The sequence below is a fragment of the Antedon mediterranea genome, chromosome 7 (genome assembly GCF_964355755.1).
Source record: "Antedon mediterranea chromosome 7, ecAntMedi1.1, whole genome shotgun sequence".
NCBI lineage: Eukaryota > Metazoa > Echinodermata > Crinoidea > Comatulida > Antedonidae > Antedon > Antedon mediterranea.
In genome coordinates, this window is record NC_092676.1 from 11,777,596 (window position 1) to 11,795,916 (window position 18,321).

General features: G+C 35.7%; 1 protein-coding gene across 3 annotated transcripts in view; it reads right to left on the reverse strand.

Moving 5' to 3' along the window:
* Window positions 1–18,321, reverse strand: part of LOC140054165 (uncharacterized) — a 105,765-nt gene that overhangs the window by 80,264 nt on the left and 7,180 nt on the right. For all 3 annotated transcript variants that reach the window (XM_072099055.1, XM_072099054.1, XM_072099053.1), the window contains exons 2-5: window positions 2,592–2,714; window positions 2,126–2,218; window positions 1,612–1,824; window positions 15–1,424 (exon numbers count right to left, since the gene is read on the reverse strand). In XM_072099055.1, coding sequence (XP_071955156.1) covers window positions 15–1,424; window positions 1,612–1,824; window positions 2,126–2,218; window positions 2,592–2,714 — 1,839 coding nt within the window. The remainder of the gene's footprint in view (window positions 1–14; window positions 1,425–1,611; window positions 1,825–2,125; window positions 2,219–2,591; window positions 2,715–18,321) is intronic.

Consider the following 18,321-nt stretch of genomic DNA (forward strand, 5'->3'; position numbering starts at 1 on the left):
TATCAATGTCTGACCTTTACTGCCTCCACTTCCCTGACCACCTGGTCTACCACTACTACCTTCTTGACCCCCAGGTCTACCACCCACTTGACCTCCAGTTTTACCACCTCCTTGGCCTGCAGGTATACCACTTCTTTGGTCTCCAGATTTATCTCCTTCTTGACCTCCAGGTCTACCACCTCCTTGGTCTACACGTCTACCATCTCCTTGGCCTACAGGTATAACACCTTGACTCCCAGGTTTACCACCTCTTTTGCCTCCAGGTTTACCTCCTTTTCCCCCACGTATACCACCTCCTTGACCTCCAGATTTACCACCTTCTTGACCTCCAGGTCTACCGCCATCTTGATCTCCAGGTTTACCGCCTCCTTGACCCCTAGGTTTATCACCTCCTTTTCTACTAGGTTTACCAACTTCTTGACCCCCGGGTATACCACCTCTTTGGTCTCCAAGTTTATCAACTTTTTGACTTCCAAGTTTACCACCTCCTTGACCCCCACGTATACCAGCTCTTTGGCCTCCGGGTATATCACCTCCTTGACCTCCAGATTTACCACCTTCTTGACCCCCATGTCTAACACCTCCTTGGCCTCCAGGTATTACACCTTGGCTCTCAGGTTTACCACCTTCTTTCCTCCCAGGTTTACCGACTCCTTGACCCCTATTTATACCACCTTCTTGACCTCCAGGTCTACCACCCTCTTGACCTCCAGGTTTACCACCTCCTTGACCCACACGTATACCATCTATTCGGCCTCCAGGTTTATCACCTACTTGACCTTCAGGTTTACCTTCTCCTTGACCTCCAAGTCTACCACCTCCTTGGCCTTCAGGTATATCACCTCCTTGAACTTTTTCTGGTTTACTGTTTTGTATACCTTTATCACCAACAACAACACCCCAGTCACCACCTCCACCGCTAGCTTCGCTCCCATCACCACCGCCATCTCGACCACCACCACCACCATCACCACCAACTCTACCTTCCTGATTTCTAGGTCTACCACCCACTTGACTTTTTGGTCTACCACTTCGTTGACCTCTAGTTTCACCACTACTTTGACCTCCAGATCTACCAACACTTTTGCCTCTAGCTCTATCATCCCATTGAGCTTTTTTGGGTCTACCGCCTCCTTTACTTTCACCTTGCGTACCGCTTCCTTGACTTCCAGGTCTACTAACTACTTGACCTTGTTTAGTGTTTTCTTGACCTTCTTGTAAACCCCCATCACTGCTTACTTGACCTCCAGATTTACCAACATTATCGCTTTCCTGACCTTGTAGTTTAACTCTTCCTTGACGACCTTCTAGTTTAACTCTTCTTTGGCTCTCTCCCTGTCTACCACGATCCTGACCATCTGATCTAGTAACTTGTTGGCCTGGTGATTTACCGCTTCCTCTACCTTCTAATGCACTTCCACTTTCTATTAATTCAATTGTATTAATATTATATTTAAAAAATATTTATTAAAATGTAATAGAACTCAAAATGAGACCACCATTATAGTTTAACGAAGTTTCCTATTAGGCTTACTATTAACCTATAGCACTCGATATTACTCATTAGAAAGTATATCTGTTTACGTTAAGGAAAATGTCTTCAATATTTACCTGCATATAATTGTACTTCACATAGAGTGAGGGGTTTATTTCCAGGAAGATATACACTGACGTACTGTCCTGTAATCGGTTGGTTACATATCATTTCGATTGGATTTGAACGAATCATAGATGGTGTTAAAGTACCTCCACATTGTGCATTTCCGGTAAAAGGTGAAACTTTGTTGTTCCCAACACGAACTTCAGCACCTACTAGCCGAGTACCTAGTTACAATAAGGTTAAACAAAATAAAAACAAGGTACAATTATGTTTAAAAGTATATTTACTTTACTAACTAATGAGTTATAATTATCTAAGTGTCAACTAGGTCATATTTTAATTCAACACTATTCTTTCTGTATGCCATGACATCTGAATCACCAAGATTTACTTATGAATCAACAGCAGAGGAAATATTTATTTGGAAATCTGTATTTGTAAGTTATTTTTTTATCATCATTTAATTTCCCGATTGAATTAAAAAAAATCAACATTACTTTTTTTTTTAATTATAAGACATCTTACCACAGCAGTCTTGTCTGTTATATATTACAATCTTTGAAATAGATTTCTGTGATTCTAGTTCAACAAACCACCAAGGATTGTTAGATGCATCAGCTTAAAAATATAAAAAAGAACGTGAACTCAGGGAAGGGCACTCTACTATATGTTGGAAAATAAAATGCAAAGAATATAACATTAGAGCAGGCCTATGTGTAGTGCTTTGTTTTACAATTTCAGCGCAAAATCGATGTTCTACAGTCCCACCTTAGAATATGCTCGATTATGTATACTTAAGCATAAAATACAATTAAGTCATACTAGTAACAATATCACTGCGACCCAACACAAAGTTGTTTCAGTTGTTAAGCAAATCGTTTGCTTATGTCAATAGTAATATAGTATACTGTGGAACAACACAGTACTTTATCAGCAACTGCGATATTCGTTAATAAATAATTCAATTTAAAAACCTTTAAAAAACATTTACCTGTATGGGTACATGTATTTCCTTTAAAATTTCCATCTGTATTTCCATCAATAGCTCTATGTGCATTAGCACCAGAGTTATGAGTTGAACTTTGTTCAGCATCTGCAAATTGTGTCAACCTCACTAAAATGTAAATGTATTACATAATTGTTATAATAAGACGTAGTTTCAAACTAAATAAGTGGAACTGTATAATGTGCGCACATGATTAAATTTAAAATTATCTTATTAATCCATCCGGAAATTCATTGCTCGTTTAAATATACAATATATACAGTATATGTAAATATAACAAAGTAACAATATAACAGGAAAAATGTACAGAACAAGAAGAATCAGACATCAAACATGAGTAAAAATTATGAGATCCATTATCCATCATTTATTGTTGTCAAAAATTGTAATTGCTCGTGGAAGAAAGGTATAGGGAATTAAGTTTTGTTGTGAAGAGTTTGAATTGTATCCTTTAAAATAGATTGAAATACTCTGAAAATATTATTGTTGCAAGCCTCGGACACCGACATCTGGCAACCAACTATCTTCTCAACCTTCCCTACAGCATTATTAATTCTGTTAATATCTGTTTTATTGGCACTCCTGGCCCATCCACAAATACAATCTTTTCAAACCATGACTGTTGTGTAAAAAATAGAAATGATTTTAACATCAACATTAAATGAAGACATTTTCCTCAGAAAATATAGAATTAACCTTTTCCAGGATACAATTAATATCCAATCAAATCCAATAACAATGGGGCAGTGAATGCGGTTTTTGTTGGAATTCGACAAGGATCTCTTTTATCTTGTTAACATGGTAGTTATTTTTGTTAACAAAGGCATTAATTTTATGTTAGTAGGAGAATATTTTATTATTTCGATTGATTAAACCAAACAAAACAGAGTCGTCAGCATACATAATAAGAGTACAAGTAGAACAAAAATCAGAAGTGTAAAGACTGAAGAGGACGAGGGAAAGGCATGTACCTTGTTGAACCCCTGTGTTAAAGATTCGAATAGTTAAATAAAATGAGTTATCATAGTGTGGAAATCAAGAATAATTGATAGGAACATACTAGGAATGTTCATGTGGAGAAATTTGTTGACGAGTAGCCTAAATGTGGCTAAATGATAAGTTTGAGGAAAGTCGAAGTAAATTATCATATTCTAAGTAGGAATATAACAGATCTCATTTATCATGAAAACTTTCATTACAACAGATATTAAGGCAATGGGCCTAATTACATTTATACATTGAATATTTGGTCGCGTTTGGACCGGACATTTTCCATTATGATGAATTTGTATAACTAGATGGTACGCTCGCTTCGCTCGCGTACCATCTAGGTCGTGCCCACAGATGGTTCTCGAATACACAGTAATTTCAGCGTAACAAAACTGGCGATTTCAAATGTACGTGCCGCAGGACTATAATACATTCTCGTTTACAGAAACGAATAAATAGACACGATGATTTATGTAGTCAACAAAAATTAGCACCCTGGGAATTACTTCCGAAGGAGAAACTTATCACAAAATGACTCATTTAAAGAAACCCAATTTGTGTTTTGTATGTAACATTAGGGTTGAGGGATGGGAAAGCGGATAGGTACAAAAAGGAACAATTTTCAAATATATTCTTTATCCACTCAGTAACGAAATATTTTTTTCATGTTTTATAGGCCTATAAATAATATACCTCTAAATACAGTAAAACATTTGCGATTTAATACTTTGTTAAAACAATCACTGTCAAAGTCGATTTAAATATTAAAGTACATGTCACGATACACCACTACGACGTTTATATTTTTGGTAATTATTAATTAATACAAACGTTGAGAAAGAACTGTCAGTATAAAGTTTATTTGTATATAATAATGTGTTTATATATCTAACAGTAGAGCCTATCCACAATCTCAATAATAAAGTTTATTTGTATATATTTTTATATTACATCTAACAGTACGAACATTCAGAGTAAGAAATGTTCGATTTAAATGAGGACCAACAATAGTTAATAGGTATTTACAGTATTGTCAAAGTATTGCAAGTTTATTCTCAAAGGGCCCTTTTTTTAACCTACCGTATGTGTTAAACCAAGGGCTCATAAATTTACCTACTTCTGTTAAACCAAACTCTGGCTGACTGAGAGATTGGGATGTTCCATTCATCGCAAATTAATACATTTGTATAATCGTATATTAAATCTATCAAAATAGTATTTTTTAAGAAAATCGGCCTGTCTTCAACATTATGATGCTGTACTCTAGCTGTTTAACCGGTTTTCAGCTATTAAAAACAATTATCGTAGGAGGAGATAGGAAAATGCGAAGCCTCCTCGCATTTTTGTGGCGGGTATTTTTCAAGATGGACATCCATTAGACAGTGTATATCACGATCGGAAAACACCCCCTATTTGAGGAAAATTCATTCATTCATAATTCTGTATTCACCAAAGGCAAAACGGTATAAACAAATAGCTTTCGCTAGTCAATGGTTTACACCTGATTAACAAATATAATACTGTTCAGTGCAAACAATTTTGATAATAATAATTATAGAATAATGTAAAAAAAACAACACAATAATGACAAAAAGAAAGAGGTGGGCCAGCATTAATCAGTATCTCGATAATAGTAGTTCAGTTATATTTTTTACGAAATTAAATTTTGATGTAGGCTATTATTTTTTATGTCGAGTGATAAATTATTCCAAAATGTTGTGCCAGTAAACGAAATTCTAAATTGACCTGCCATAGTACGGGCTTTTGGGATAGATAGGTTTTTACCTTGTTTAAATCTAGTAGTTCGTAAATGATCAACTGTACTAAAATAATAACTGATTTGATGTGCAGAGTTTCTATTATATAAATCAAAAACAAATTAAGTACACATAATTCGTATAGTTTATGAACATCTAGAATATTAAGACACAAATAGGTTGTAAATATGTTTTATACGTGCTACCCCAAACTTCTATGCCATAAGTGATACTTGGTTGAATAAAAATGTTATATAATAAGATTAATATATTTGTGGGTACAACATATCTTAGTTTAAATAAAATGCCTGCCTTCTTTCTAATATTGTTTTTAACATCATTAATATGACTATTCCAAATTAAATGTTTATCAATCTTAACACCAACAAACATTAATTCTTCTGCTTCATTAAGTTGTTTATGTTTTACGTATATATTACCGTTAGTAGAAACATTTTTATTCGTGTTACAGAATACAATATAATTTGTTTTACCGACGTTAATTGTTAATTTGTTTGCATTGCACCATTCAATGACATGTTGAAAATTATAATTAATTATAGAGAGATCAATATTATTGCCAGAGAAATCATGAAATAAATTAGTATCATCTGCAAACAGCCTAAATTCAAAAAAATTAGTAGAATGAGAAATATCATTTATGTAGATCAGAAACAGGGTTGGACCCAATACTGATCCTTGTGGGACTCCACATGAGATTGGGAGTTTATCAGAACTAATTTGGTCAGCAGCCACGTATTGAAATCTTCCTTTTAAATAGTCGGTTAACCAATATAATGGTTGACCTCTTATCCCATAGTGTTGTAGTTTAGATATTAATATTTCATGATTAATCGTGTCGAATGCTTTCATAAAGTCTATAAATATGCCAATAGAATTATTTCCATCATCAAATTGTTGTAGAAGATGGTTAACTAAATTTATAAGTGACCCGTATTGATGCTGATGAAATATATTAAACTTTTCAAAGAAATATATAAGTCTATTATCATTTCATTTCAAAAGACATTTATTTTCCTCCATAGCAATACAATACAAAATAATAAACAGAAATGGTAAGGTATATTAAAAATGAAAAAGATGATTGTTGGATATACAAAAGAAAAGTGAATTAAAGAAAATTGGCTATGGAGGAAGGCATAATCCCGAGAAGATGAGGAAATCTTGTGCTGGGTATGCCTATGCAAATAAAATGGATAAAAAAATAAGAGTGGAAATAAGAGAATTTTGCTAAGAATTGGTAAAATTGATATGGGTCGATAATGTCCAGGATTATCCTTGGAACCTTTCTTAAATAAGGGAATGACTCTGGCTGTTTTAAATGATTCTGGGAATTTACCTTGAAAAAACGATAAATTAAAAATGTAAGCTAATGGTATGGCAATGTGCTCAGCAGCAATAATAATAAGTTTGGCAGGTAAATTATCATGTCCAGTCGATTTCCTCTTATCAAGGGCGTTTATCAAATTATAAATCTCTTCATGAGATGTTGGTGTTAAAAAGAAAGATTTATTTAAAGGCTCTGCTAAATAATCACTAAATGTTTTTATCGTTGGACTTACTTCTTTGGAGAGATTTGGACCGATATTTGTTAAAAAATGAATAAAGCTATCTACAATCTGCTTGGGCTGAGATACCTCAGCTCCATTTTTATTTATCACTTTTTCTGGTAAGGTTGGGCTGCTGTTTGACATAGAAAGACTACACTTAATATATAATATATAAATATTTACCGCCCACCATATTATCTACTAACATTTATTTTACCATTTATCTAATTCAATAATATATTACATATATTTTTTACATTTTGTGTTCTTCCTCCAAAATTATATAATGTAACCTAAATCTAAATAAAATAAATAAATAATACAGTACTAAAAATAAGATTAATAGTATAATAAAAATAGTATCACGTTTAATTAAATTACAAATAACTATTAAAATTAAATATAATAAGAACAAATAATCATATAACAGTTGCATTTATTTTAATAATAACAGTATAATAAAATCAATTAGCAATTATATATATATAATTTGTTATATATCTTTTATTCCTGTCCACCCAGGCAGCACTTGCCAGCTTTATACTCTGACGTTATCCAAATTCCTTCACTTGCACTGATGAAGGGCTAGTGTTGCCCGAAAGCTCTGCTAACTTTTCTGGCTGTTTACTTTATCGTTTTGATTTAGCTTTTCGCTTTTTATTTTTGTATCTCCATTGAGATCCAGCCACTGATACCCACAGCATTGTCATTTTTTTCAGTAATTTGCCTTTGGATTTATATATATTTTCTACTTTTTGTATCAATTTTGATCTGATTTTGCTGTAATTATGGAGGGTACTTTGGATAACTTTACCAAATTACGTCGCCTGTCCGAGAAACGTGTCAGGTATCGTCACCATTTACATACTTTTATTTTACATCGTTCTAAACATTCGGCCCCTAAAGGACTTCAATTTTATGTCACATCTGGTATTCGATTTGCAGATGATGACATGCGTTCTCGTTGGAACGCTGTCCTTCACAAAAATGCTTGTCAACTCAATGAGATCCAAATTGGCAATTGCCACAAAATCCTCACTGAGTTTGACGTTGAAATTCACTCTAGAACTAAGAAGTTGAAAAGAGAACTTCCTGCATCCGAGTTTCAAAACAAACTCAGGATTATCGCCAATGATTGCCGTAAGCAATCAACGGCAATGGCCCGAAGGGGACATCACAAATTTGGTCTACCTGCAGATTTGGTCATTTCAACACAAATGACGCTACCTTCGGATGATTTTAGGGCTTTTAGGAAACCCTGCAGAATGTTCGTTCGGACTTATAACAAGAATCGGAGCAACACCTCTGATTCAGTTGTTGAAATTAATTGCCGACTTTCCGTAGGAGAGAAAAAACTTCTTTCCCGAGGACTTAAATTCTGCCCAAAACCAAGGCAGGTCGGCGCACAACAACTATCTTTGGATATGGAGTCTTTCTCCAGAAGATTACGATTACGTGAACATTTTGCTGATTCAGACAGCAGCACCACGCAAAACGAAGGCAACGCTAACAAATTTAAACCAAAAAGTTCCTGGAATCCACCTAAAAATCGTTGTCCAGCTTTAGAAACATTTATTCAGGCTATTGAGGAGGATGTACAAAACTACGTCCCGAGTCCAGATAAACGTGACAATCTCTCAAAACAAGAGAGGCAGGCCATTGCCAAATTGCGTCAGCGTAATGATATTATCATTAAACCAGCTGATAAAGGTTCTGCCACTGTTGCCATGGACATCAAATTTTATGAAGAGGAGTCCTTAAGACAGCTAAACAATCCTCTTCATTATCGTAAACTTACAACGGATCCCACCCCGGAAATTGCGGATAAGGTGGCCAAATCTGTTTCTGTGATGGTAAAAAAAACACTCCATCGATCCTAAGATTGGACCTCATTTGGCACAGGTCAACCCAGTTCCAGGCAGATTTTATTTCCTACCTAAAATCCACAAAGCAGGCAATCCTGGTAGACCCATTATTTCGGGCAATGGCACTGCTACAGAGAAAATTTCTGAATATGTGGATGATTTACTAAGACCATATGTGACTGATCTCCCTTCATACATTCAGGACTCCACGGACTTTATCCGCAAAATTAACCAAATTCAAAATTTACCTAATAATTCTGTTCTGGCTACATTAGATGTTTCATCATTGTATACTAATATCCCTCACGAAGAAGGAGCCGACGCATGTATTTTAAATTACATACAAATTCCAGGCAAAACGCCTACTAAAGCTCATTTACGAGAACTGGTCATGTTGATTTTAACCAACAACAATTTTATTTTTGGAAATGACCATTACCTTCAAATTCATGGCACAGCGATGGGCACAAAAATGGCGCCATATTTTGCAAATTTATTTATGGGACAATTTGAGGCCAATTTTCTGTCCCTCCAACCAAATAAACCACTTGTTTGGTTTAGATACATTGACGACATCTTCATGATCTGGACCCATGGTGAAGATAATTTGGAATCTTTTCTTCTCAATATTAATTCAGCTCACCCAACTATCAAATTTACAGCTACCAAATCCACTAGTAGCGTTGATTTTTTGGACACTATAGTGACCATAGAAAATGGTACACTAAAATCTGACCTATTCCGTAAACCCACGGATAAAAATATGTACCTGCTCCCTAGCAGTTGTCACCCCCGACACTGTACTAAAAACATACCGTACAGTCAAGCATTACGTATCAGACGTATCTGTTCTTCAGATTTAGATTTTCAGAATCGTACCGAAGAACTAACCGGACATCTCCGGAACAGAAATTACAAGAAGGAATACATCGAAACTGCTATAAAGAAAGCAAAAGATATTCCTCGATGTCAAACACTGACGTACAAACCACGTCAGCCAAAAAAATCGACCAGAGTGCCATTGGTCACAACCTACCACCCTAGGTTGCCTCCATTACGGGCTATTATTGAGAAACAGATGCCCATTCTACAGTCCACAGAACGTCTCAGGACTGCTTTTCCGGAACCACCCATTATTGCATTTCGTAGACCTCCCAACCTTCGTGATATATTAGTCAGATCCAAATTTAAGAGTGAAATTAACTCTCATGACAGCCAAAATTTGGGCAGTCACCTTTGCGGCAAATCTTGCAAATCTTGTTCATTGGTTGATTCTACTGAAAAATTTGAGAGTAACCAAACTGGCCGCATTTTTCGGATAAGACAATCAATGAATTGTCTAACCAAAAACGTCATTTATCTCATATACTGTAATATTTGTGGCAAACAGTACGTCGGAGAAACAAAAAACACTCTCCGTATGAGAATGACACAACATAGATCAGCTATCAAAACATTAAAGCTTGATCAACCTGTAGCCGAACATTTTAATTCAGCTGGTCACTCGATTGCAAATTTCAGAGTTATTGCAATAGACCACGATGTCAAATGGAGCGACAAAACTCGCAAAGACAAAGAAAACCACTGGGAATTACTACTTAAACCACAAAACCTTTTGGACTTAACATTAGGAACATACTCCCAGATCGGTAAAATTATTCCATTGACTACCAAAATTTAAGTTTCAATATTTAAGCTGTTTTTTAGTCTCATTCCAAAATTGTTTATATCTCTACCAAGCTACCTTCTTTGTTTTCCACTTTTATTCAGACTCCACCCTGGCTCCCTTTGTTATATTTCTTTTATTCCTGTCCACGCAGGCAGCACTTGCCAGCTTTATACTCTGACGTTATCCAAATTCCTTCAATTGCACTGATGAAGGGCTAGTGTTGCCCGAAAGCTCTGCTAACTTTTCTGGCTGTTTACTTTATCGTTTTGATTTAGCTTTTCGCTTTTTATTTTTGTATCTCCATTGAGATCCAGCCACTGATACCCACAGCATTGTCATTTTTTTCAGTAATTTGCCTTTGGATTTATATATATATATATATATTTATATATATATATATATATATATATATATATATATATAAATAAAATAACAGCAGAAAACTTGGTTACTTCATTGTTTTAATCACTACAAATTTGTTTCGTACGACCAGCATGTAGCTGGCCGCACTCTTCAGGTGAAATATAAAACATAAGTGACACAGTTGTCTCATAGTGCTTAATAAAAGTGAGTCATCAGGAAGTCGTATACAATAGCCTATTGTTTTAGATAAACTGTTTGGATCTGCAATTTAGTAAGAATTTTTTCCTATGTCTACAAGTAGAGACTAACTCGTTCTTACGGTTCAGTGAGCATAGCTCTGGTTGACATATAATAACATACTTTTCATATATACATAAATTACATCTTTTGTTAATATTTGAGTAAGGTTTGCATTTCTTTATAATTTTCCATTTAATTGAGTAATTTGTTTTTGAGTCTTTAAGTGTCCATATATATTTACTGAGTTCCGTTGCATTTCTTAGTTTTTCGTTCCGGAATGAAGACGTATGGTTTCTGTATCTGGTTTTAAACTGGTTTTCAGTTAGTCCGACATATGTTTCTTCTTTTGATGAATCTTCTCTCTTTACTGTAGCTTGGTAAACTACACATTTTGTTAGGCAGTTACCTGGGAGCGGGCATTCATTGGGATTGCGGCAGTTACATCCGCTTGTTTTCGCGTTGGTTTCAGTAGATTTTTCTTTGGCTATCACATATTTGTTGTGTGCGTTAATTACTTTTTTTACGCTGGGCATGCAACTGTAGCTTAGTTTCAAGGTATTTTTGTTAAATATTTTTCTGAGCTTGTTGCCGGCAGGAAAACAATCTTCTACTATAGCTAAAAACTTGTGGCCGATTGAGCACTCTATCCAAACGGTCTGAAAATTTCAACCTGAATATATATATATATATATATATATATAAACACAAGAGGCAAAGAACATTAATTCTAAACCGCCCGGTGATATACTGAAATTTAATTAATTAATTTGAAACGATAAAGATGAGGAAATCTGTGAGAATGAGAAAAAGTCGCCCCAACCGAGACTCGAACTCGGACCGCCTGCTTGATATGCAGATGTCCTAACCATTAGACCACTGGGGCTTTCATGGTATTGTTCGAACTCGATTGGATAGCGACTCTTTAACATTCTCGGCGTGGTACGGCGGAACAGCACTTAAACAAAAGTACTTACTTGCTACGTTTCAGCTACTTTCAGTTTAGCCTTGTTCACGCAAATGACGTTGACATGATGTTCTGTCATTCGTCATAGTTCGGTGAATTACGCCACCTCTCGTCTGATGTTCAGCTTTCTGCTGGTGTCCCCCTTTGGATGCTCGGGTGTCCCTTTTTATTAAGTCATCGTAGATGTGGCTCAGTTCATGTCCTCCCTGGTCTCTGTTGATGTTCATATTCGTTTTTCTTATCCAAATGGCTTCTTTTATTTTTCTTGATAAGTAGTGTTGTTCTTTGTCTAATATTTATGTATTTTCAAAATCCGGTATGTGATTTTCTATGGTGGCGTGATCTGTGATAGCTGATTTGTGTAGAATTTTAGATTGTGAATGGCGAGCGCTCCTGGTTCTTGTCCCTATCGTATTTTTTTCCACGTCTGTTTTGTGTTCTATTATTCTTGTTTTTAATGCTCTGCCCGTTTCCCCTATGTATACCTTCTTGCAGTTGTGGCAACCTACTTGGTAGACTATACCACACTGTTGATCTTTGTCAATCTTGTCTTTAGGAATTTGTTTTTGGGAGTGATATATGTATTTATATTGTGCTGTTTCAATGTTCTTCTTAGCCTTTGAGTCATTCCTTCGACATATATGGTAAACCAATGTTGACTTTGGATTTTTCTTTATCTGTTGTTATTTCTTTGTCTTTGTTTGCTTTTCTATGTTCCCTTTTGTCTTTAACTCTTTTAAAACTCCAGTCTGGATATCCGCATGTTGATAAAGCTGCTTTTATATGACTCATTTCTTGTTTTTGTACTTCTTCTGTTGATACGATGGATTCACATATGTCCACTAGGGTGTTGACTACGCTAAGTTTATGTTCGAGTGGGTGATTTGATTGAAAGTGCAGGTATTGGTCTGTGTGTGTCGATTTTCTTTACACTGATGTTTTTATGTTACCATTATCTTGGATAGTGATTAGAGTATCGAGGAAAGGGATGGAGTTGTTTTTCATGTTCTCCATGGTGAATTTTATTTGGCCTGTCTGGTCAATGGTGTTTAGATGTAGGAGGTGTTCTTCTTCAAATCCAATTGGTACAATTGCCAGGACATCGTCTACATATCTGCGCCAGAAAATCGGTTTGATATGTGATGGTGCTGTTTCTGTGGCACGTTGTTCCAAGTCTTCCATGAATATATTTGCCATTATGGGGCTGACAGGGCTGCACATCTGAACATCAGACGAGAGGTGGCGTAATTCACCGAACTATGACGAATGACAGAACGTAGAAGGTAGAACTGTTTTTAAATCGTATGCGATGGAAGGCCTTCCATTACCTAAATACGTGTTGTACTTGCTAATTAACATACTATTGTTCACATAAACAGTTTGCCTTACAACTTCATTATAGCTTTTTGTATTCACTTGTTACTATCATTCAGAGCCAAGCACCTGAAGATTGAGTTCATATTCATGAAACAGCCTGTAGTGCAATAAAATGTTCAGTTGGTAATTTACTAGCGTCTTTATCATTTATTTATATTTGGCTCTACATTTTGTATCGAGCACTTTCGCTTTCATGATCTGCGTAAAATTTACCACGATTTATATTTTGCTCCTATTTTTGTTGAGCACTGTTCAGATCAACATGGAACGTATCGACCTTGGTTATTCCACTAAGAACATACCGACGGCTCAACCAAATGAATACATGAAGTTTATGATCCAGAAGGTAGAACTGTTTTTAAATCGTATGCGATGGAAGGCCTTCCATTACCTAAATACGTGTTGTATTTGCTAATTAACATACTATTGTTCACATAAACAGTTTGCCTTACAACTTCATTATAGCTTTTTGTATTCACTTGTTACTATCATTCAGAGCCAAGCACCTGAAGATTGAGTTCATACTCATGAAACAGCCTGTAGTGCAATAAAATGTTCAGTTGGTAATTTACTAGCGTCTTTATCATTTATTTATTTATTTATATTTGGCTCTACATTTTGTATCGAGCACTTTCGCTTTCATGATCTGCGTTAAATTTACCACGATTTATATATATATATAATATATATCAAATTTACAGCTACCAAATCCACTAGTAGCGTTGATTTTTTGGACACTATAGTGACCATAGAAAATGGTACACTCAAAACTGACCTATTCCGTAAACCCACGGATAAAAATATGTACCTGCTCCCTAGCACTTGTCATCCCCGACACTGTACTAAAAACATACCGTATAGTCAAGCATTACGTATCAGACGTATCTGTTCTTCAGATTTATATTTTCAGAATCGTACCGAAGAACTAATTATATAAATATAAATTAAATTACATATATTACATTATATGATAGATTACAAGAAGGAATACATCGAAACTGCTGTAAAGAAAGCAAAAGATATTCCTCGATGTCAAACACTGACGTACAGACCATTGGTCACAACCTATCACCCTAGGTTGCCCCCATTACGGGCAATTATTGAGAAACATATGCCCATTCTACAGTCCACAGAACGTTTTAGGACTGTTTTTCCGGAACCACCCATTATTGCATTTCGTTAGTTAGTCAGATCCAAATTTAAGGGTGAAATTAACTCTCATGACAGCCAAAATTTGGGCAGTCACCTTTGCGGCAAATCTTGCAAAATTTGTTCATTGGTTGATTCTACTGAAAAATTTAAGAGTAACCAAACTGGCCGCATTTTTCGGATAAGACAATCAATTAATTGTCTAACCAAAAACGTCATTTCTCATATACTGTAATATTTGTGGCCAGTACGTCGGGGAAACAAAAAAAACACTCTCCGTATGAGAATGACACAACACAGATCAGCTATCAAAACATTAAAGCTTGATCAACTTGTAGCCGAACATTTTAACTCAGCTGGTCACTCGATTGCAAATTCCAGAGTTGTTGCAATAGACCACGATGTCAAATAGAGCGACAAAACTCGCCAAGACAAAGAAAAGCACTGAGAATTACAACTTAAAACCACAAAACCTTTTGGACTTAACATTAGGAACATACTCCCAGATCGGTAAAATTATTCCATTCACTACCAACATTTAAGTTTCAATATTTAAGCTGTTTTTTAGTTTCATTCATCCAAAATTGTTTATATCTCTACAAAGCTACCTTCTTTGTTTTCTACTCTTATTCAGACTCCACTCTGTCTCCTTTTGTTGTATTTTTTTTATTCCTGTCCAACCAGGCAGCACTTGCCAGTTCTTATACTATTACGTTATCCAAATTCCTTTACTTGCACCGATGAAGGGCTAGTCACCAGCCACTGATACACACAGCATTGTCATTTGTTCAGTAATTTGCCTTTGGATTTATATATATATATATATATGTATATATATATACGTTAAGTCTGGAAAAGAAGTAAAAACTACAGTTTGGTCTCTACAGGCTTGTTTCGTGAGTCGTGAAACTCACTCATCAGGAGACTATAATGAGAACAATCAATTACAACGTTGCTTATAAGCACATTTACTTGTAGAATTAGCATTTACAGGTGATATGTTTTGGAATTTCAGCTGTTATGTAACAATGCCTTCTTTCTTTGCCGGCAGGCGGACACGAGTTCGTTGCGTTTGTTTAATGTCGATAATTCAGGGTGGCGGATGATAAATAATTTCTCTTTGAGGCAGAGGTTGAATTTTTTGTTTGCGCTACTGTATGCTTTAGCAGATGCCAAGATGCGCCATGTGATTGAATAGTCTGTGTTGTTGTCCTTGAGTGTCCAAATATGTTTACTGAGTTTGGTTGAGTTTCTAGAACGTGTATGACGGAATGATGAGGTGTGATTTCTGTATCGCGTTTTAAAATCATTTTCAGTGAGTCCGATATAAGTTTCCGAGGTGGATTTGTCTTTGCGTGTAACTGTGGCTTGGTATATTACAGATGATTGTAGGCAATTTCCGTTTAGCGGGCATGTGTTTTTCTGTTGGCAGTTGCATGTTTTGATTTCTTGCGTGTTTTCCATGGATGTTGTTTCGGGCTGGTTGAGTATTCTCTTGTTGTGACTGTCTATAATATCTGTTTCATATTGTTCATACAACTGTAGCTAATCTTGATGGTTTTTCGGTTGAAGATTTTTCTTAGTTTGTTATCTTTTGGAAAATGTTTGTCTACTAGGGATAGGAATTTCTGTCCAATGTTTGTGCTGACGTTTTTGCTGAACGGTGGGTTGTACCACAGAATGTCGTTTCGTTGTCTGTTTTTTCGTCTTGTCTGGGTTACCGGCTCGTATTTTAGTGTGTACTGGTATCCACTGTCGTTGAGAGTTTTCTGGTATACAGGGGCGGCTTGGTTGAATGAATTCTCGGATGACAAGGACGAGAGTCGTTTGTTTATTCCGGCGGGTATATTCTTTAGGATGGTCGGTGGGTGGTTACTTTGTTGATGGATATACTGTAACGTGGGGTTTGGTTTGGTGTAGGGCTGGTATGTGTTCCTCGCTAGGTTTAGTGTGACGTCTAAGAAGTTAATGACTTGTTTGTTTGCTTCTATGGTAATGCGTAGGCCGTTATCTTTGAATATTTGGTATATGTCTTTTTCAATGTTTTCTGTGCTTTTAGGTGTGGTATCTGTGACGGCAAGGCCGTCATCTCTGTAAAGTCCTATGTTGATTCCTAGTTTCTGTTGTAATTGGTGTAACAGGAAGCTTCCAACAAGTTCACACATTTCTGCGCCATCATAACTACCCATAGTCACATCGAATGCTGTGGGGCCTTTCTTTTGCCATGGTTGCTGTTTGTGTGATAATATTGATGTTTTGGTATGTACGATGATGTCTCTTTCGTCGTTGGTAATATCATCGTATCTATTAGCGAAGTCTAGTGCTTTGTTCAGCAGGTCATTGCTGATATAGGGGTAAAATTCTACGATGTCGAAGCATATAAAGTTGTGTTGTTGTTTCTTGTCGATGCTCTTAAACCATTCGATGACCGATGAGGTATTTTTCCATTGGTTGGTGCGAAGTTTTGATGTAATTTTGCTGTTAATACGATCGAGTATAGTTTTGCTTATCTTGCCTATCTCGGATTTGGTCGGGTTTATTAATCGGCAAGTCGGTTTGTTAGTGAAGTTCGGTTTGTGGTCTTTAAGGGTTATGAAAGCATCTTTATTTGCAGTTGTATCCACTCTGTCGTTCAATTTTGTTGCAATACTTTTTCTATGAATCGTTTGTACGAGTTCAGGTTCTGCTTTCTTGTATGATTTAGTGATGTTTTCTTCTAGGAGGTTGTCATACGTCGGTGGGTCTAGTTTGTAAGAAATTTGTGGTTTTGTCGGCTGCAATTAAAAGTTTGGGCTCGTTCCAAATCATACAAGAAAGCAGAACCTGAACTCGTACAAACGAGTCATAGAAAAAACAAAAGTATTGCAACAAAATTGAACATCGCCGAGACCAAACTGTAGTTTTTACTTCTTTTCCAGACTTAACGTATATTTTAGCTCTACTTTACCGTATTGAGCACTTTTTAGACGGTTACATTGAACCGAACATTTATATATATATATATATATATATATATATATATATATATATATATATATATATATATATATATATATATAAACACAACAGGCATAGAAATAAATTCCAAACCGCCCGGTGATACACTGAAAATTATTTAATTAATTTTTGAAACGATAAAGATGAGGAAATCTGGGAGAATGAGAAAAAATCGCCCCAACCGAGACTCGAACTCGGACCGTCTGCTTGATATGCAGTTGCCCTAACCATTAGACCACTGGGGCTTTCATGGTATTGTTCTTTAACTCGATCGGATAACGACCCTTTAACATTAGCGAGCTTTCGTTGTAGTACGGAAGTAGTTCAGTACGGTAATTTGAACCGAAATGTAATCCACGCATCCGCAGAAATTTGAGACTTACCGTAGCGTTAAATTTGAGAACGGTAGTGAGAAGAAATAGCGTCCTGTCTGAAACGTACATTCAGCTGTGTATTTTAATTATGGAGGACACGATGGAAGTAGTATCGTCAAGAGTAAAGCAGTTTAATCAGTCGTTATTTTAACTTATTGTAATCAAACATGGACTAGGCTATAGCATATTAAATGAATATTCATTAATGTCAAGTTTCAAGTTTATTGTTTCACACAATACAATACAATATAATACAGAAACATAAATTAATAAATACAATTGTGTGAGCAGGACGCATTAATCAGCCAAGGCTTTAAGTTTGGTCCTCCAGAGAAGTAAAAATATATTTAATTATTTAATGTAAGCATTACTTACTAAATAACAATGTAGTGCTCTAGA